The sequence below is a fragment of the Mytilus galloprovincialis genome, chromosome 7 (genome assembly GCF_965363235.1).
Source record: "Mytilus galloprovincialis chromosome 7, xbMytGall1.hap1.1, whole genome shotgun sequence".
NCBI lineage: Eukaryota > Metazoa > Mollusca > Bivalvia > Mytilida > Mytilidae > Mytilus > Mytilus galloprovincialis.
Genome location: NC_134844.1, coordinates 50220925 through 50242264, shown reverse-complemented (window position 1 = coordinate 50242264; position 21340 = coordinate 50220925). Strand labels below are relative to the sequence as shown.

Here is a 21340-nt window from a genome sequence, read left to right as displayed (position 1 = left end):
ATTTGAATTTCTTTAAAATTCGAGACCTCGGGATTTCTTGTTTTTAAATTTCGGGATCAGGACCCACCCTACCCCTCTAGTATGGAATAAATAGTATGTTTTCCCACAGGAATCGGAAGTTCTATCAATAAAATTCTGTAGTTAATAAAGTCGACTATCTCGTACGAGAAGCTCTCTTGATAGTCGACTTTATTATGAGAATTTTATTGATAGAACTTCCGATTCCTGTGGTTTTCCAATCGACTGTAACATATGTAACAGAATAAAATTTAGAATGGTAATGGGGAATGTGTCAAAGAGACAACAACCCGACCATAGAACAGACAACAGCAGAAGGTCACCAACAGGTCTTCAATGCAGCGAGAAATTCCCGCACCCGGCCTGAGGCGTCCTTCAGCTGACCCCTAAACAAATAAAGAATGTGTTCCTTATGGAATAAATGGTATAGAATATTTGCAATGTTTATTACAAAATTTTCAGGAAAATGATATGCGTTGACACTTGTATATTTTTTCTTTTTTATTTATAGCTCCCGGTGTGCTGTTTATAAACGTGCAACGTTTTTTAGGCACAACGATTACATGGATCCGAACAGAAATGCCGGTGCATAGGATAACAAAAAACAGTACTAGCTCAATGATTGAGAGCCTTTATTATGAAAAAATTGTGTCCGGTGAGGCTATAGATCAAAGGACGTTCACAAATGACGGTTCCATATAAATCATGTTGAATGTGGGTTGTATTTTGAAGAAGCGGTGCTCCTATATTGGAGGAAGATTCATATAATTCATACTTTAAATTATGATTCCTTTCCCCATTCAAAACAGTCCCTTTTCAGAGAATGTCAGCATCTCGAGTCAATTGTCTGCTAGTGCTTAGCTCCTCGAGTGAAGGTTATACGGCGGATTTATTCCGTTTTCTTATCACTGCACAAAACATTTTTCATATAGTAACTACACAAAATGACAAATACATTGGAAAATGTTTTCCTTGTAGTGGGAACGCCCCCTTTTCTCAAGTTTTGGTTTGACTTCTGCAACTGGGTCAGACTCTGTTCAAACATGTTGCAGGGTCAAATATATGGCACCCAAAGACAAAGAAATATAGACGCTCACATTATTATTCTAATAGTAAAGAAATATGAGAGCATCACAGTTTTTAAGGCTCTCTGCTCTAGTCTACCTATGGCTATGTCCTATATCTACTGTCATGACTGTCTTTGCACTAAAACATTGTCATGATTGTCAGTTTCTGACATTGTCATTGTTCCAATTTGAATTTGTTTTACAAACAACCGATGTTTGTATTGTTCAATTATACAAATAGGTATTTGAAAACATCTTCCACTGTAACCATGATATTTATCATCTATGTTTTTTTGTCGTTGTTAAAAATCAGTCAGGTCAGTATATTGCTTGGGTTATGTTTTATTACTTCTTTGGTTAGTACACTGTCTTGCTAAAAACATGTATCCGGTACTAACTTTGAGGCGATATAGAAGAATGCATTGCAAGTCTGATGTGGGGACTTCAATTTCTGCATTCATTTTTTACACAAATGTTTTAGCTTTGTACAAAAATTACTAGTGTAAAATCATTCAAACGGGGAAACCATAGATGTAATCTATATAAAAACAAGAAAAGAGAAACATGTATGAACTACATAAACAGAAGACAACCACTGACATCAGATTCAAGACTTATGACAAGTGCAAACATTTGTAGCGGGATTAAAAGTTTAAATGGTACCAAACCATCTCCCTTTTCTGAAATGATAGTATAACATCACAATATGGAAAGACACACTATAAAATATCAATTGGAAGGCCAATCAAAAAACGCAAATTAACTGACAATGAAAGAATGAATTTGATTTGTGATAAAATAAAATAGTGAATACAAATTATAAGGGATAAATAAATAAGTAAGGTCAAAAGTAAATAAACAGGTTTAACAAAGTTATGTGAAATGTTGAACAACTTTTAGAAAATCGTCACTTTTGAAAAAAACCTGTGTCATGGTCCTGATCCCGAAATCCTGGGCTTTAAAACATGAAATACCGAAGTCCCAAATTAAAAGAAGTTTAAATCCAGACATTCATCATTGTTCATTGACATCCCGAACTTCAAACAAATTTATCCTGGATTGCCAAAGGCTCAATCCTGAAATCCTGAGTTTAAAAACAGACGATCCTGGAGTCCCAATAAAGGTCCAAACCTCCCCCCCCCCAATATTATACACAGGTAAATGAAAATAATTTTGTTGTTAAGTATACTTCTTCTGTGTGTATAAAATCTTCTGTTAAGGATTACCAATAAATTTCTTTCATATCTATAAAACTAATCTAACCTGTACAGTAAATAGAAAGGAGATACAGGTAGTATGATTGCCAATGAGACAACTAGTAAATAGAAAGGAGATACAGGTGGTATGATTGCCAATGAGACAACTAGTAAATAGAAAGGAGATACAGGTAGTATGATTGCCAATGAGACAACTAGTAAATAGAAAGGAGATACAGGTGGTATGATTGCCAATGAGACAACTAGTAAATAGAAAGGAGATACAGGTGGTATGATTGCCAATGAGACAACTAGTAAATAGAAAGGAGATACAGGTAGTATGATTGCCAATGAGACAACTAGTAAATAGAAAGGAGATACAGGTGGTATGATTGCCAATGAGACAACTAGTAAATAGAAAGGAGATACAGGTGGTATGATTGCCAATGAGACAACTAGTAAATAGAAAGGAGATACAGGTGGTATGATTGCCAATGAGACAACTAGTAAATAGAAAGGAGATACAGGTAGTATGATTGCCAATGAGACAACTAGTAAATAGAAAGGAGATACAGGTGGTATGATTGCCAATGAGACAACTAGTAAATAGAAAGGAGATACAGGTGGTATGATTGCCAATGAGACAACTAGTAAATAGAAAGGAGATACAGGTGGTATGATTGCCAATGAGACAACTAGTAAATAGAAAGGAGATACCATGGATACAGGTGGTATGTTTGCCAATGAGACAACTATTCAACATATGTCCAAGAAAGTTAATTAAACAAAATGATTATAGGCATCAACATGATCAACAGGAGTGGGTCTCATTTGGGTCTAAGGTTGACGCGGGATTGCTGATTTTTGTAAGCGTGACATGTGAAAGTCAAATTGTTGTGTTGTGAAAACGGGAAATGAGGTCTAGAGGGACCCGGGAAATGGCAAAAAAGGAGAATTGCTTACGTATATATAGTGTAAGCGGGATATGGGAATCTGACAAAACAGTAAGTAGGATCCGGGATCGCAAGCCCCAATTGAGACCCCCACAGGAGATGTAATTATTTAATATGATTGCAAGAGAGACTTGTAACTATCCATTAACTTAAACTTGTTTACATAATAATTATATCAATTACATTTAATAGGAATTATACCAAATTACGATTTTGACCTAGAGTCACTAAGCTAGTTTTCATCATCTTCTGGATATGGTAATAAAATAAAGAAAACATGGCATGTTATCTTTGGAACACACTCAGGGTCTTGTGAAATTGCATTTTTGTCAAGCCGTTGGACTTTTGTCAAAAAAACGAGACATAGTGATCCTACATTCCGTCATCAGTTGCATCCACAAATATTCACTCTGTGGTTAAAGTTTTTTTTAAATTTTAATAACTTTCTCAAACTATCCTGGGTTTCTTCCAAATATGGACAGAAGATTGTTTATGATCATAAGATAGTATCAAGATGTAAATTTTGTAAAAAAAAAAAAATCCTGTTTATCCATTGTTATCCGTATTTTACTTATAAATGGACTTAGTTTTTTTGCCAGTTAACATTCTATTCACTCTGCTCTGTGGTTGAAGTTTTTAAAATTTTAATAACTTTCTTAAATTATCCTGGATTTCTACAAAATTAAGACAAAAGGTTGAATATGATTAGAAGATGGTATCCAGAAGTAAATTTTGTAAAAAAAAAATCCTTTTTTTCCTTTTTTTACTTTATCATGTTTATATCAAGGTAGTTTTTCTGCCAGTTAACACAACATTCACTTTGTGATTAAACATATTAACGTTTTTAAAATTTTAATAACTTTCTTAAACTATTCTGGATTTCTACCGAAGTTGGTCAGAAGCTTCTTTATTATCAAAAGCAAGTATTTAGAAGGAAATTTAGTAAAATTATATTTCCTGTTTTTCCGTATGTTACTTAATTATGTACATAGTTTTCTTTCAGTTTACATTACAGATAATCTGCAGTTAAAGTTATTAAAACATTTATTAGCTTCATAAAGTTAAGGTGAAACACTGGGTTCTGCGGAACACTTACAATTTTTTTTATGGAATATGATAATTAAATGTTGACTGATATTAACTATTTAACATGTTACCAGCCAAGTAATACCTACATTAGCATGTTTAGAGTAATTTACAGTAAGAGATGTGGTATGGTTTCCTGCATATCACTCATGACCATATCCACTTTTGAGTGTTTCTTATTATATGTTGTATAGAAGTCTTCTTGATAAGGCAGGCCTCGACAATAACGCTTGTCCGATTGTCCGGTACCAGAGGTAAAAAAGGTCGGACAAGTAAAAGCTATACCAAGTTTGTCCGATCGGACAAGTAGAATCATTCTGCAGAAAATAAATTTTAATCCAACTTTGATGAACAAAGTATAATTATTAACAAAAAAACAAGAAAAGAAGATTTGTTTGACATCTTTTCTCTTTAAACTGAAACTAAATGAAACTTTTTATTTCTCAAGACTCAGACTTGCAATCGATAATTTAAAACTGGTTCTTTGTCAAGTACTTTTAACAGGTAAAAAGCACACTTTTCTCAGAAACCAGTCTTACCATCCCATTCAACCATGCGCTTTTTAGATACAGAGATAAGGTAACTTTAAAAGACAGTTCGTCACCAGCTCGGAAATGATTCGGCTCCAAGTTTAATAGACAGTTGGGCACCGTAGGAGACATATTTCATAGACATGATTAATAGACAGTTTGACAAGGCAGTAGACATTTCTGGACTAAGACAAATCAGAACCTCTTTTCCTACCTTATTTTGTTGCTTTATAATAATTAATACCAATGTCCATACCATATTTTTTAAATAAGAATGAGGAAATTTATTATTTACCATAAAAATCATCAAATCATGTTTGATCTTTATGTAGAAAAAACAATACTTGCAATGCAGTGACCTATAGTTGTTAATTTCTGTGTCATTTGGTCTTTTGTCTCATTGATAATCATACCTCGAATTCTTTTTATTGATTGCATTTGAATAAACTTTTTTCAACTTTTAAAAAAATAGGATAAAAATCCAATGAGTGTTCATTTAGAGGCCAATCAGATGGGCCTCATGTGCAAAGTATGATGAGACTTTAGCATAGATAAAAAGTAGAACCTAAGTCCTGTGACACAACTAAATTCAGTTGTTCATGGCTCATATCTTTTAAAAGTATATCAAAGGATATAAATCAAATTCTGTTCAATTTTGTTTTAATTCATTTTGTTCCTTGAATCAACTTGAAATGCAAAAAAGGTTATTATTAAGATTTTTTTTGGACAAGTTACAATTTCATTCGGACAAGTAAGTTTTGGTATGTACTTGTCCTATTGGACAAGTTGAAAAAAAAGTTATTGTAGAGGTCTGTAAGAGAGGGGGCTAGGATGAACATTTTTTTTAGTTGTAATCTCTGTCCTGCTTTTTTATTTTTCACTCTTTTCGGTCCTGCTTTTTTATTTTTCACTCTTTTCGGTCCTGCCTTTTTTTCTTAGTTTATCCTGACCTTTTTTACATAAATTGTCATCCTGACTTTTTTGACATAAATTGTCATCCTGCCTTTTTTTTGCCAAGTTGCTCATCCTGTTTTTTTTTTAACAAAACTCCTGTCCTGCCTTTCTTTCAAATTTCATCCACCTTTTTTTTTAAATTTCATCCTAGCCCCCATCAAAATCAAATGGTAGCTCCCTAATCATGATAATGATTGACACTCATGACATTACCAACAGAACACATCATGCCTATGGTATGTACAGCATATATTTTATTCTTTTTATATATGTATCTTACTCCAATATTTTCAGTGTGTGTATTTGTATATTTTAATAGGTGTCTCCTCAGAATCATTTAGACAGGCTTATAACTTAGCAAGCTCCAACTTCAATATCCAGGTAGCATCACCTAATGTAAGTATATTTGGTAATAATGATCAGGTATTGGGTACATGTATAACATGTATAACTATGATGCTGTTTATTTTACCACTCCTACCACCACAACCTTTAAAATGAAAGTGATCTTTGTCAGATCTAAGGCAATCATGTGTACAATTTCATAGTTTTAACCTAAAATGTTAAATTTCAGTGAAGTTTTTAAGAAAAGAAAAAAACTATATTAGTTTATCATGTTAATTGTGATGTGCATCTTCAATTTTTTAACTGTCATAATATTAAGGTAGGTCAGTTTAAAGACTTGATTCCATAGATATGAATTTTGAGCTACTCGTTTTGCTTTTATGTACTAGAAATAAAGAAGCATCATCATGATCATAAATTGCCTAAAATGTCGTGCATTCTTATCTTTGCTTCTTTTCAGGGAAAAAATATAGAGTTTATTCAGCAGGATGACAACAATAGAAGATGGTTCAATGAATTTAGAAGTAAATCGGTCTCAACACCAATAGGATTAGAGACTATTGACCGTAAGAGTTTATTATTAACAAATAAGATTAAATTTATTGAGACTTTTCTTCAAAAAAGTAGAATTGTTAACAGCGTTATCAAAATATTCAGCTTTCTGTGTATTGCAGTTAACCTAATGTTAAATTAAAAAAAAAAAAAGGATCCAAGTGCCACAAATGAATTATGGGTAGAAAAAAATGCATTTCTATTTTCTGAATTATAAGAATGGTATCTTTAATGAGTTTTTGCTTTGGAAAACTTGAAATTTGAAACTTGCATGAAGACGAGAAGAAAAAGAAACAATAAGGCATTTCAATCTATCAAATAAGTACAGAGTACTATGGGTAAAAGAGAGATATAAAGACAAACACTAGTTCACAAATCAAAACACATTATAACCAAAGATTAAACAACCCCAAAAATAACTGAAGGACTTCAGGATCTTATAAAATCAGCAGCTTCTGCTTCAGTAGTGGCATCTTCAGACAAATATCAGTTACTGTCGAAGTTTTATTTAGTGATATGGTCATATAAAAAAAAAATAGTTAATACAAATAAATACAATCAAAATTGAAAACAAATGTTCAACATTAGCCTGATTTGATACAGACAGAATATGTGTGAGGTTTAATCTGCACAAATATCTTGACCGTATGTTGTGACAAATAGATGTATCTTGGTTATTGTGGTATTTGGGTTGCTATCACTTAAGCATAAATAGAACATGTCCTTTTTTCATACAAGAAAAATCAACAGAGTCAACCTACCAGCCATATCCATGCCAACTAATTTGAACAAGAAATAACAGATGGCACATAATTTGGAATAAATGGTCAAAATATTTTTTGCTACTGAAGGGATAAAGCTTAGGATTGATTGCTGCTGCCTAAAAAAACAAAACAGAATATTGTCTTAATATCAGTGTGACAGACCAAGAAGATTACTGTAAATTCAGAAATTAATGCGAGGTTTTTATTATTGCGAAAAATGCGATGGAGTTGTAAACGTAATAATGTACACTCACAATTTGAACTATTTTATATGAATTAAACAGGATTTTTCTCAAAATCGTAAAAAATAAAATCACATATAAGTCAAAAATGACAAAATCGCAATAATAAATGCACACAATAATTTCTGAATTTACAGTAATTATTCATCAATGTTCATTATTAGGAAGTTTTAGTTAGACACAATGAAGTAATATTTATCTAAAAACTAAATATTTTCAATAGTAAAAAGCAAAGAGTTATTCAAATTCATAAAATTACCGGTAATCTTGAAAACTGGAATGAAGCATTGGTGATCCACTATATTGGATCTTATCAACATAAAGATTGCCTTTATCTTTTGGGCAAATAAGTTTTAATCTGTTATCTATGAAATGAAAAAAATCATGTGATTACTGAACGTTTTATATCATGATTTATATTTAAATTGATCTGTCTTTCTTCTATTGGTAAATGGGAGATGACTACTACCTTTGATTAAATTTTTATTTTGTTCTAGATATATTAAAAACTGCATGATTAGTATGTAAACCAGAAAGATGAAGATCGTTTTCATTTGTCATGTAAGGATCTTATCCAAAGATCAGAGGTGGATTTAGGGGGGGGGGGGGCCGGGTCCCCCCTTTTTGGGAAAAAATTTGGTTGCTTATATAGGGAATCATTGATGCATGACTGGAGCGGGCCGCCTCTTAGGTCAGTCAGTGGGCCCCCACTTATGTAAATTTCTGGATCCGCCACTGAAGATGCACAGGTCGGGCACAGAATCCCAAGAGGGATTATTCAAGAATTTTCTAACAATCTAAGAAATATCAAACTATTTGAGTTGTCTCATTGGCAATCATTTACATCTTCTTTTTTATATGCATGTTTGAAATACTTCATATATCATTTGATGCTATTCTGATTATAATGTATGATACCTTACCAGGCCTCGACAATAACGCTTGTCCGATTGTCCGGTACCAGAGGGAAAAAAGGTCGGACAAGTAAAAGCTGTATCAAGCTTGTCCCTTGGGACAAGTACAATTATTCAGAAGAAAATAAATTTAATCCAACTTTGATGAACAAAGTAATTATAAACTAAAAACAAGAAAACAATTATTATTTTGACATGTTTCTGCATTCTGTTTATTCAAATGCAAAACCTTTTTCTTCAACATGTTTACTTGCAATCGGTAATTTTTAACTGGTTCTTTGTCAGGCACTTTTTAACAGGTAAAAGGTATACTATTCTCGGAAACCAGTCTTACTGATCCGAATCAATGATGCGTTTTGTAGATAAGGTAACTTTACAGGACAGTTCGTCACTTCTACAGGTTTGTGCTCCAAGTTTAATAGACAGTTTGGCACCGTAGGAGATAGGAGACATATTTTAAATTAGTAGACATGATTGATAGACAGTTTGGCAAGTCAAGAGACATTTCCGGACCAAGACAAATCAGTACCTCATTTTGCTACCTTATTCTGTTCCTTATATTATAACAAATACCATACTGGTATTTTTTTCACAAAATTTTTATTTTTCTTATTTACTATTAAATTCACAAAATCATATTTGATCATAAGAAGAAAAAAACAATACTGACAATATGGTGACCTATAGTTGTTAATTTCTGTGTCATTTGGTCTCTTGCAGAGAGTTGTCTCATTGGCAATCATACCTTATCTTCTTCTTTTTATTGATTGCATTTCAATAAACTTTTTTCAACTTATAAAAAAGCAGGATTATACAAATCCAATGAGTGTACAGGCCTATCAGATGGTACCTTATGTTTAGAGTCTGATGAGACTGGCATTGATGAAAAACTAGAACCTAAGTCCTGTGACATGACTAGATTCAGTTGAACTTGACTCATATTTTTGAAACGTATTTCAAATCAAAAGAAATACACTAAATCCTGTCTTTTGTTTAAATTCGTTTTGTTCCTATTAATCAACTAAAAATATAAAAAGGTTATTTTTAATAGAAATTTTTTGGACAAGTAACAATTTCACTCGGACAAGTAAATTTTGTTATGTACTTGTCCTACAGGATAAGTTGAAAAAAAGGTTATTGTAGAGGCCTGCTTACAGAACTAATTAGGTCATTGTTTCAAATATTATTAAAACATGGAAAAAGATTGATGAAAAGCAGTATGTTCAGAAAGAATTCATATTGAAACTGCATAAAATAAATATCAGAAGAATTTCTACCAATTATTTTAAATGCTGTTTTTTTTCTCTCCAGCTAACAGATATTCAGCATTACTGATACCTGCTGCTCCTGGTGCTTTACATGATTTAACAAACAATGAAGACTTAGCTGTTATTATCAGACATTTTGTCAAAGAAAAAAGTAAGTACCAGTTCTGAAGATATAAACATCAAGCAATATAGGACATAATTCTATATTTGTCTCATTTCTTCATCATTCACGATATTTATTTTTCTTTTTGCGTTTTCCATGCGGATTTCATATTGAAATCCTTGCTATCTAAAATATGCTTCTTTCTACTATAATGTTGAGACATCAATTGACCTTTCACTTGACACTCGACAGAATTCAGGAGGAAGTCTTGGAATTGTCTGGTTTTCATATACTGTAAATTCAGAAATTATTGCGTTCATTTATTATTGCGATTTTGTCATTTTAGACTTAAAATGTGATTTTAATTTTTACAATTTTGAGAAAAATCATGTTTAATTCATATAAAATATTTCAAAATGCAAGTTTAAATTATTGTGTTTACAACTCTGTCGCATATTTCGCAATAATAAAAACCTCGCAATATTAAATTTTTAATTTACACTATATAGAAATATTGGGTTTAACAAATGAATTGTTAACTATGAAATAGAAGCAGAAAAAAAGATTTCCTAGAAAGTGTGCCTATATTTTTTGTAGTCAATTCCTCTTTCGATTCTTAACCTAAACTGGAAACTTTTTAGAATAATTCCACATAAATGTATATTGGAGTTGCGCACTGCTAATTATGGAATGATTTGAGGAATTTTCACTTATTTTACCAGCTTTAGGAACGTGGTTATTATTTAGGAAAATTTACAAAATACATCAAAGTAATGGGCAATTTTACCATTTGAGTCTTTACTTCCTTCAGAGATTCTAATTTTTTAAATACTTGTTTACAGATACAGCTTTTTATCAATTATTTATTTTCAGAATCAATATGTGCAATAGGTTTAGGAGTAGCTGCTTTGTTTTGTGCAAAAGAAGAAAACAAACAATGGTCATTTGAAGATTATAGTTTAACTGGGGTAATTAATTTGATGCCTTTAACTCTATGATGACTACCTTTTATTTTGTGATACTTAGTATACATGTAGTATAGTCCTTTTCCTGAATCCCTTCTTTGAATTGTATTATTAAGAGGCTGTCCAAGTAAATATCAGGCAAATCCTATGATATGTGTGGCACAACATAATTTTTTTCCAACTTTAATAATGTTTGGTTCCAATGCAATGTATATATCATACAAAGGAGATATATGTCAATGATATTTTTGAATCAACAGTGGATGGCTCAGAAAATGATTTTAAAGTTCACTAACAACGCAACAAAACTGTGTACAAAATGAAGAGTTATCTCCCCTTTTCAATGAATTTTCAGTGCATTCTATGTATTTTTTTTCTCCTTACTTCTTGCAGTTAATAGAAAACAAAATTTAACTTTGAGAAAGAATGAATTTGTGATATGAAATAGATGAAAACAAATTGAAAACAAAATATGTCATGTGCCATCCACTGCCTGGTTTTTTCCATGGACACCCTCTTAATTCTATATGTAGAGACAAGTTGGCGTAAGCAGATTTTAGTGGATTATGGAAAAAATATATTTTCATTGATATTGGATGTTTTATTTTAAAAAAATCTGCATACAAGCTTTTAAAATATATGAAAATTTGTACTTTACTGAAAATTAAAATTTTTGGTTCAACTGCACCCATCATGACCATGAAATCGATGAAAACTGGTATCCTTAAAAAAATAATGAACTATCAGTATTTTATTCTATGAATTGTCATGAGTAATAAAAAAAAACCAAAAGTAAGTAGAAGCATAAAAAAGTAATTTAGAATTTGGATTAGGATACAAGAGCAATAAAGAATTTATCAAATCTGAGTTATTTTAATGTTTTGTATTTACTGTAAATTCAGAAATTATTGCGATGTTTTAAATATTGCAAAATAACTGCAACAGGGTTATAACTGCAATAATTTAAACTCGCATTTTGAAATCTTTAATATGAATTAAACAGGATATTTCTCAATATTACAAATATTTGAATTGCATTTTAGTTTAAATGACAAAATTGCAATAACAAATGCATGCAAAAATTTCTAAATTTACAGTAGTGACACTAATGGTAACTATAGTAATATATTGTTTCAGCCATCAGTATATGAATTAGCAAAAAGTCCAGACTTTTCTTCATTACCACTTATAACAGAAGATACAATAAAAGACCTAGGTGGAAAATATAACTGTAAGTTTAATTTTGTTAAACTTCAAGTAATGAAGCTTGGAAAATTATAGATTAGGTTACAGGTTAATAGAGAAAAACGTTCATCTTATAAAGTCTTTTCTAAATTTTAAGTGTTTTCAAGTTCAATTGCAAACAAAATACAATTGAACAAAGAACAATGAGGGAAGTAGATTGGTACAAAATATGCACAATAGAACTAACAAAGGGGAGATAATTCATGATGGCTTAAATTGGTTATATTAGTTTGTATCAAAATATTCTATATTTGTGATCAAATATCATATACTGTGGATTCGTTTATTTTTGTGAGAAACAGTTTTTGTGGATTGAGAAACACTTGCATTTTTCTGGATATTTAATTTCGATGTTTTTCCAAAGTCTGTATATATTAGTTTAGGAAACTTGTAATTTATTGAACATTTAGGAGATAACTGTATTGTATTTTAAGCTCCGACGGCATCAATTGGGGATTTGATGGTCGCAAATTAAGTTTACTGGCGACGCGTTAGCGGAGATAGTAAACGGGTATTTGCGACCATCAAATCCCCAATTGATGCCGTCAGAGCTTAAAATACAATATTGTTATCTCCATTCTAATGAAACTGACAGAAAACAACGTTAAAACATGTATTTAAAATCTGTCATATGCCGTCTGCGCTTGCGCGTACGTCCCATAGCATCAATTGTCAATTGATGCCATGTAAGAAAGTGACGTTATCCAATCAAAATGAACGTTACAAACATTGTTGCATTAGAATTAAGTTTGTTGTTCTCCTGTACCCAAGAAATCCATGTCAGAACATTGATCTCCAACAAATATCAATGAATCCACAGTAATTAGAATGTATAGATTGTAGTAAGATTGAACATTTCAAAACTATTTCATGAAGCATAGATTCAAATTTGCATTGAAACTAATGTAATAGTTATATGAAATTATGAATGTGTTTATGAGAAATGTGAAATTCAGAGGTTAAACATCAGATATTGCTTGAGAAATTGTCAAAATTAGTTAATAGTTAGTCCAAGATTATTTTTTCTCAATTGAATGTACAAACTATGCAGCTGTTTAAATCATGGACAATCTGGTTATTTATATTTCAAGTTCAAATTGCACATTATTGAGTATTTTTCAAAGTTATTTTATGTTGCATTATGGATTAATCATATATTGTTCAAAATTAATCTTTCCATTAGTTTTAGTAGCATCATGGCAAAACCAAAGAATTTATACATTTATAAACCCATATGCCATGACATTACAAATATGAACTTCTATACACTGGCAATACAGTTCTTTGAACTGGATGAAATTTGTCTTGAACTAAGTGTATTATTTTTTGAACTACATGTATAAAGTTATATTTTTCAAAGTTTATTGATTTGTGAAATCATCATGCATGGAATCTTTCAGAATTTCTATAATCATCTGAGTGAAGTAGCTAAGGTAATACACCAAAAACATTTCATTCTATTGGAGGTGTTGAATAGAAGTCTATTACTTACATAATTAGGGGGTGGGGGTGGGAGGGGTCCTGATCCCTAAATCCTGGGCTTAAAAACATGAAATCCAGAGATCCCAAATTTAAAAAAATATAATCCCTGATCCCGAAAGGGTCAATCCTGAAATCCCAAGCTTAAAAACACCCGATCCCAAGGTCTCGAAAAAGGTCCTGCCCCCTCCATAATGATAAAGCAATGAGTTTGAATTTTTTTGTAGGTAGTGATTGTGATGCAGTACATGTGATTATAGACAGACATCTTATTACAGGACAGAATGATCTCTCTACACTAACAGCAGTACAAAACTTAACATTAATGTGTGCTCAGAAGTAGGTATTCAAGGATTAAATGATTGGAATTTTCAAATCTACATAGACTCATTTATTTTTTGCATACTGTATATTCAAAAATTATTGCAAGTAATTACCTCTGTTAAGTAATTGCAATATAAAATCTGACGCATAAATTAGTATGCAGCTTTTCCAGCATGTCATCACAGTAGTTATTTTCACCTTTTGGTCTGTCATATCGAAAAGGCAATAACAAATGCATGGAATCAATTTAATTCACAGTATATTGATCTGACAGGTTGTTTTAGTTGTTCATTTAAAAGAAATGTTGTTAATTTTAATTTTTAAAAACAGACAAAAGAAAAGATAGGGGATGGGAGATAAAACCCTTCTGTTCAGTTTATCTTCATGATATAAATATAGATATAAATATAAATAAATCTATGCTGTTTTAAATGAAAGAAACTTATTTGACCAATTTATTGACGAAATTGTTGAACACATCTTATTTATTGTAGTTTTATAACTTTTACAGTTGACCATTTGTTGTACATATTCCCAAGTGTTGTTCTAACATGACACTAATAGGAGATAGGGAATAATTACTTCATTAGAAATTACTAATACCTCCTTCAGTCAGAGGTACTACTTGTACAAATCATTTTTATTATGCCCCACCTACGATAGTAGAGGGGCATTATGTTTTCTGGTCTGTGCGTCCGTTCGTCCCTCTGTTCGTCCCTCCGTCTGTTCGTCCGTCCGTTTGTCCGTCTGTCTGTCCCGCTTCAGGTTAAAGTTTTTGGTCAAGGTAGTTTTTGATGAAGTTGAAGTCCAATCAACTTCAAACTTAGTACACATGTTCCCTATGATATGATCTTTCTAATTTTAATGCCAAATTAGAGTTTTATCCCAATGTCACGGTCCACTGAACATAGAAAATGAAAGTGCGAGTGGGGCATTCGTGTACTGAGGACACATTCTTGTTTTAAAAATACTCGAGGAAGTAAAAATTAGTATACTTATATAGGTAAATTGTAAGATACTTATCCAAGTGTATATTAAGTATATTATTATTTACATCTTCATGTAAATAAAAATAACTTGTACAAGTAGTACCTCTGACTGACTTAATGAGTTGCTAAGGGCTGTTCTAGAAAGAAAAGTATATGAGGGTCTTTGACATTGCACTTTTATAAAAAAAATAAAAGTGACAAAAAATTGCAATATTATACCATATAGTTTTATACTTAAAGTTTTAATATGTTCCAGACATATCTTCCAAAAGACATCTCTATTCAAATGCCTTCAAAAAGCGCACATAACATTCTATTGAAAAGCCCTTAATATTAGTATCTGTTTTAATTCACTTACTTGAGTGTTGTTTATTGCACTGTAGTTTTTTGGGTTTTTTTTTGGCTTAGCTACAACAGATAGAAATCGACCTTATGCAAGTGTCTATATACATGTATTAAACTTTGATAGATAATGGAATATTTGAAACAAATAAAAATGAAAATGAATTTAGGTATGTTTTGTAGATTCTTATATCAACTGAATTTTCAAACACTTACAGACTTTGCATAGAAATGTTTTCTACCCAAAATAAGTTTTGATATTCATTAGAAATTAGGTTGATTTCTATCTAATGCAGCTCAAATGTTGTAATCTTTTGCTTAAAAAAGGACACATATGCTTTGTGGCTCCTGCATGGACTATTAAACTATAAACTATAAACTATGAACTTTAAACTTATTTGGTAAAAAAGGATTGTCTTTGCTTGACAGAGATTAGATATAAGAAGATGTGGTATAAATAAATATGTTTAAACTAAGAAGATGTGGTATGAGTGCCAATGAGACAACTCTCCATCCCAGTCACAATTTATAAAAGTAAACCATTATAAGTCAAAGTACAGTCTTCAACTCGGAGCTTTGGCTCACACTGAACAGCAAGCTATAAAGGGTCCCAAAAATTACTAGTGTAAAACCATTCAAAAGGGAAAACCAACGTTTTGATATATATAAAAATTGCGAACGGGAAACACTTATGAATCACATCAACAAACGACAACTACTGAATATCAGATTCCTGACCTAGAGGTTTAAACGTTGTAAAAGTACCATGCAAACTTACACCCTTATCTGAAACAATAGTGTAACATCTCAATATAGAAAGACACATTATAAAATATCAATTGAAATGGCCAAACTGGATGTTTCTTTTGCTTCTTTGTGGACTATTTCTCTTAAATTTGGTCTTTGAAACAAGAATATATATTAAAGAGGTGCATGACTGTACAGTTTCTTTTGATGGTTGTATAACTGATTTTTGTGTGCAATAGATGCAATGAAAACAGAAACTCTGTCTCTTATAAAGATTTATTTTACACAAACATCATAATCCCTGTTCCAAAGTATGGGTATACTATGGTTAACCTGTGTCTTCCATCCTGACTCATGGAATATTTGTAAAATTTCTCTCAGGGACTCCAAATAAGAGATTCATTACATTTTGTATGAAGATACACCTTATGGACTTAAAAAATTTAGTCATATATATTCTATGAATATTATTACATTACATATCTGTGAGATACTTTTCGCTAGTGTTCAGCAGTGTTTTCTCTAACTTTTCATAAATAACTCAAACGTTCATCAACATTTTTTTTATATATAATCATATATCATATCTTTTACTCAATCTAATTTTTCTTTCCTTCAAATGGATTTTGATTCTGTGCAGTTTTTGCAGCTATTAGATCTATAATTATCATAACTGATGCCCGCAGATCCAGGATATTGAATAAGGGAAAGAATGACCCCTGCCCCTCTCTACCCACTTGGTCTCATGCAAAAGAGATCGAGTTTCTACCTTCTTGACAACATTTAAAAAAAACTTGGGATGTGTGGAAATAAATTGAAAATTGTATAGATCAATGAAATTTTAAGATGTCTTACAAAACTATTTTCTTTGATCCAATCAGCTGTCAAAATCTGGATTTAGATGAATGTGATACCAGTCCTACTCTTTGTTCGATTTTTCACATACATCTGCTTACAACACATTTGGTATGGTCATATTAATTTGATAACAATATTGTATCAATATATATTTATTATTGAGTACAGTGTTTAGGGTTGTTCCAAAAATAAATGTATGGGGGGAAGGAAGACACTTTTTATTTGACCCCACAATGCATACATTTTAAATTGGATATGTTCAAGCAATCTTTCTTAAATAACCACCACCCATCAAATTTTAATAAAAGTGCCTTCCTTCCCTCCATACAATTAATTCTGGAAAAACCCTTATCATTTTTTTAGACAAAATTTTAATTCATTAGTTGTATTTAATAAGAGAGCAACCCATGTTTTTCATTGTTGTATTTAATTTAGCTTATTTAGCTTATATGTGTGTTCATATAACAGTGAAACTTGTAAAAGACCGAGCACCCTAGAACTTTCTATCTTAATATTTCTGCACTCAGTCACAACTTTGGCTATTAAGTGCTGTAACTCTTGACTTTGGTTGTTTTGATTTTATGTTTGGTTTATAATGTTTCTGAGACTAGTTTTTTTACACAATTTTTAGTGTATGTGCTGATATAAGAGTCTGAAAAACGTTTCTAGTTTCCACAGGGTTCAGGTTGAACAGGTTTCACTATATATTTATATAGAATAACAAAACACTAGAATAACTCAAAAGTTTTTACAGATTATTTGACCTCAGTCATTATTGATTTTAGATACCTTTTATTGTTGAAGTAATTTTGACATTTTCTAGAAAAAACACATTGTAAATTCAGCAAGAAAAATAGATGAATATCAGATTAAGCTTTTGAGTTAATCATTTTACATATTACATTTAATATATCATACATACTACCCTACTTACCTCATTTACCTATATAGTTACATATTTACTAATTGACTTTTCACAGGCATGGTAGAACTTACACAGCACGATGAAGATTGGTATTTGATGTAGTCACAATTAACATTATCATTTACTTTGCTTTGTTGTGGCATTCTGCAGATGAATATTGAATTTTGACTTTTTGTCCTAATATTGAAAACTGAAAAATAAACAAGTTTTTCAAGTCTTTTAGAAGAGAAAATAGGATGTTTACCATAAATTTAACATTATTTTTAAAAATGTATTTACTTTGATGGAAGGAGATATTTCTATTTTGAATTGAGTAATCTTTGTTATCGCTATTTTGTGAATTTTTCCTTTGATCTTTTTTTGTGATAATTTTTCATATCATGCTACTCGCTTGAGATGGAAAATGATCGCTATAAACTAAGGAGGCACGTGGCGTTGCTAATGAAATTGACATCGTCGTCATAGGTAAAATAGCGATAAACAGATTATCATTGGTCATCTCAACTCGATTGCTTTTCTCGCTTTCGATGTCTCGGCTCAAGCAAAAAAATCAATCTCGTTGAGATGATCAACGATAATCTATAAATATTTCTCAAAAGTTTATTATTTGTCCACCTCATCTTACATTTATAATTAAATATATAACCTATTGACTTTAAAATACATATACCTTCATGATATGAAATGCTGAATGTGATTTCAGGAATTACACAAAATAACAATAAATTGCATTAAGTCAGTCAGTTAAACTTAATGTTGAACTTTGGAGATGAGCACAGTTTTGATCATTTTTTCTATGGTATATTACATCCAAAACAATATGTTGTCAGAACAATTTACTGAGTCTTTATCAGGTATATATATATAGAGTGTGCAATTAAGGTTCCATGAATTTTTTTGTTAAATTTGTTTGCATATTTTTCATGGTTTTTGTGCATATTTTTTTCCTTTTATTTGTAAAAAGTTTAAAAAAATATTAAATGAATATGACAGCCAATACAATTAATGTGAAAACAAAGACAGTGTTGACTTGCAATTGCTACTGAATCCCTTTATGGCTTTAACACTATGATGATAAATAGAAAAATAACTTAAGGCTACTACGTTACTTTTATGCTGGATCAGAAAGTACTTTTTATAGTTTTTCATATTGTATTTGCCATGACGAGCATTTTTACAAACTGTCTTTAACAATCTTCTAGTAGGGGTAAACTGAGCTGTTTTATTATCCAGGCAATATCACATGTAATACAAGAAAAAAAGCTAGAAGACTGATTTGTAAAAGCAACTTTCTGAATCCTATATATTTGCTTCAAGTGTATTGTATCGTTAGGTGATGACTTATCTGAATAAATATTGTTTAAACTAAAAATGAATTTTTCGTTTTTGTGTTCCCTCAACAAAGTCTTCAAAAAACTAGACTGATGCATGCTGTTTCCAGCGGTGGCAGCAAAAGTGTACTAGTTTGTGATAAGGTCAGTTTCAAGGGAAACACTAGTGGTAGATAAATATAAAGTGGTATTTAGTAATATTACCATTTGCACATCTTCAATTGCACAGTATTGCGAAATAGCAAGAAAACACAATACAACTTTCATGTACAAATATACGCATGTAACTGGCTTCTTTTACAAGTTGAAAAGTATATTGAGATTGAATAGAAAAGGTAATAGATTACTGTGCAGTTGAATTTTTTTTTAGAAAGAATACTTATCTCAATGGAACCAATGCCAATCGTATTCCTCAGAGCGATCATTTTTATGTTGTGTTTTGTGTACTGTTGTTTGTCTTCTTGTCTGTTTGTCTTCTTGTCTGCTTGTCTTTTTGTCTTTTTTGCTATGGTAATAAGTTTATTTTTGACTTATGAGTTTGATATCCCTTTAGTATCTTTCGCCTCTCTTTAACATCATTATCAATGTATTTCATAACAGTTACTAATATCTTTCGGGATAAGAAAATCCTAAGTTTTCAAAAAAAAAATCATAGTTTTGTACACAGGAAATTTATAAAAATGACAATATAATTGATATTCATGTCAACACCGAAGTTCTGACTACTGGTCTGTTGATACACTCCGGAAAATAACGTCCACCAGTAGTGGCATCGACCTCGTGGTGTAAATAGTTATCAAAGTTACCGGGATTATAATTTAATACGAAAGATATCACGTTTGGTCTACATTAGACTCATCAGTGATGCGCAGATTAAAATATTTTTAAACCAAACAAGTACAAAGTCGAAGAAAAATGAGGACCCGAAATTCCAAACAGTTGTGCCAAATACGACGAAGGTAAGCTATGCCTGGGATAAGAAAAGCCTTAGTTTTTCAAAACAATCATAGTTTTGTACACAGGAAATTTATAAAAAATACCATATAATTGATATTCATGTCAACACCGAAGTGCTGACTACTGGGCTGGTAATACCCTCGGGGACGAAACGTCCACGTGCAGTGACATCGACCCAGTGGGTATATAGTTCAGTATCAAAGGTACCAGCATTATAATTTAATACGCCAGACGCGCGTTTCATCTATGAATGTGTGCACGAATCCATGCTCTGATAACAGACAGATACATTCATTGTCTTTATAGAAACGAAAATGAGGAAAGCAGTAATAAAAAAATCACCGCACTTAAAACACAAGATTCAGCAACAAAAAAACCAACTGATAGAAATTCACGATTTTGGCATGAACGTTGTTACTGCTCATCAAGTCACACCAGCAACGTCCTTCGTGAAATGCCAAAACTCGGGACATTTCTAGTTAACTAAAGGTCATAACGATAAAGTAAATCAAGACGGCATTTGTTTCACTGCCCCCCCCCCCCCACCCCCCAAAAAAAGAAGGTAAAATCACAAAAATACTAAACTCCGACGAAAATTCAAAACGCAAAGTCCCTAATCAAATGGCAAAATCAAATGATAAAACACATCAAACGAATAAACAGCAACTGTCATATTCCTGACTTGGTACAGGCATTTTTCAAATGTAGAAAACGGTGATATCAACCAGGTTTTAAAGCGCTAAACCTCTTTCTTGTACGACAGTCGCATCGAATTCCTGTATATTGACAACGATGCGTGAACAAAATGTCACAAAAATGGGTACAACAACAACACGAAACACAGCAAAACTGGGGATGATTTCAGGTGAAGGGTAAGCAGATCCTGTTCCACATGTGGCACCCGTCGTGTTGCTTATGTTAATACAAATCCGGTAGATAGTCTAATTCGATAGGTCACATTCATCATATACAGTGTATATGATGTTCTCGTCCAGATAATGCATGTGATATTTGTAGCATGACGTTAAACATGTATTTATTAAAATAGAGACTTTTTACCATTACTAATATGTTATAAACCAAAACTTGTTTTTTTTTACAGCATCATAATCATTTACTTGTTAAGATTGAGACTTTTTATCATTATTACATTATATTAACCAGGACCGTTTTTTTGCAGCATCAT

General features: G+C 31.5%; 1 protein-coding gene across 1 annotated transcript; it reads left to right on the top strand.

Moving 5' to 3' along the window:
• Positions 1-771: 771 nt before the first annotated feature.
• LOC143083207 (glutamine amidotransferase-like class 1 domain-containing protein 1) lies at positions 772-18095 on the top strand. The gene is made up of 8 exons (XM_076259453.1): positions 772-893; positions 6124-6200; positions 6610-6715; positions 9933-10040; positions 10866-10960; positions 12095-12188; positions 13909-14020; positions 17922-18095. The coding sequence occupies exons 1-8, from the start codon at positions 842-844 to the stop codon at positions 17947-17949; spliced, it is 672 nt and encodes a 223-aa protein (XP_076115568.1). The 5' UTR covers positions 772-841; the 3' UTR covers positions 17950-18095.
• The last annotated feature ends 3245 nt before the right edge of the window (positions 18096-21340 follow it).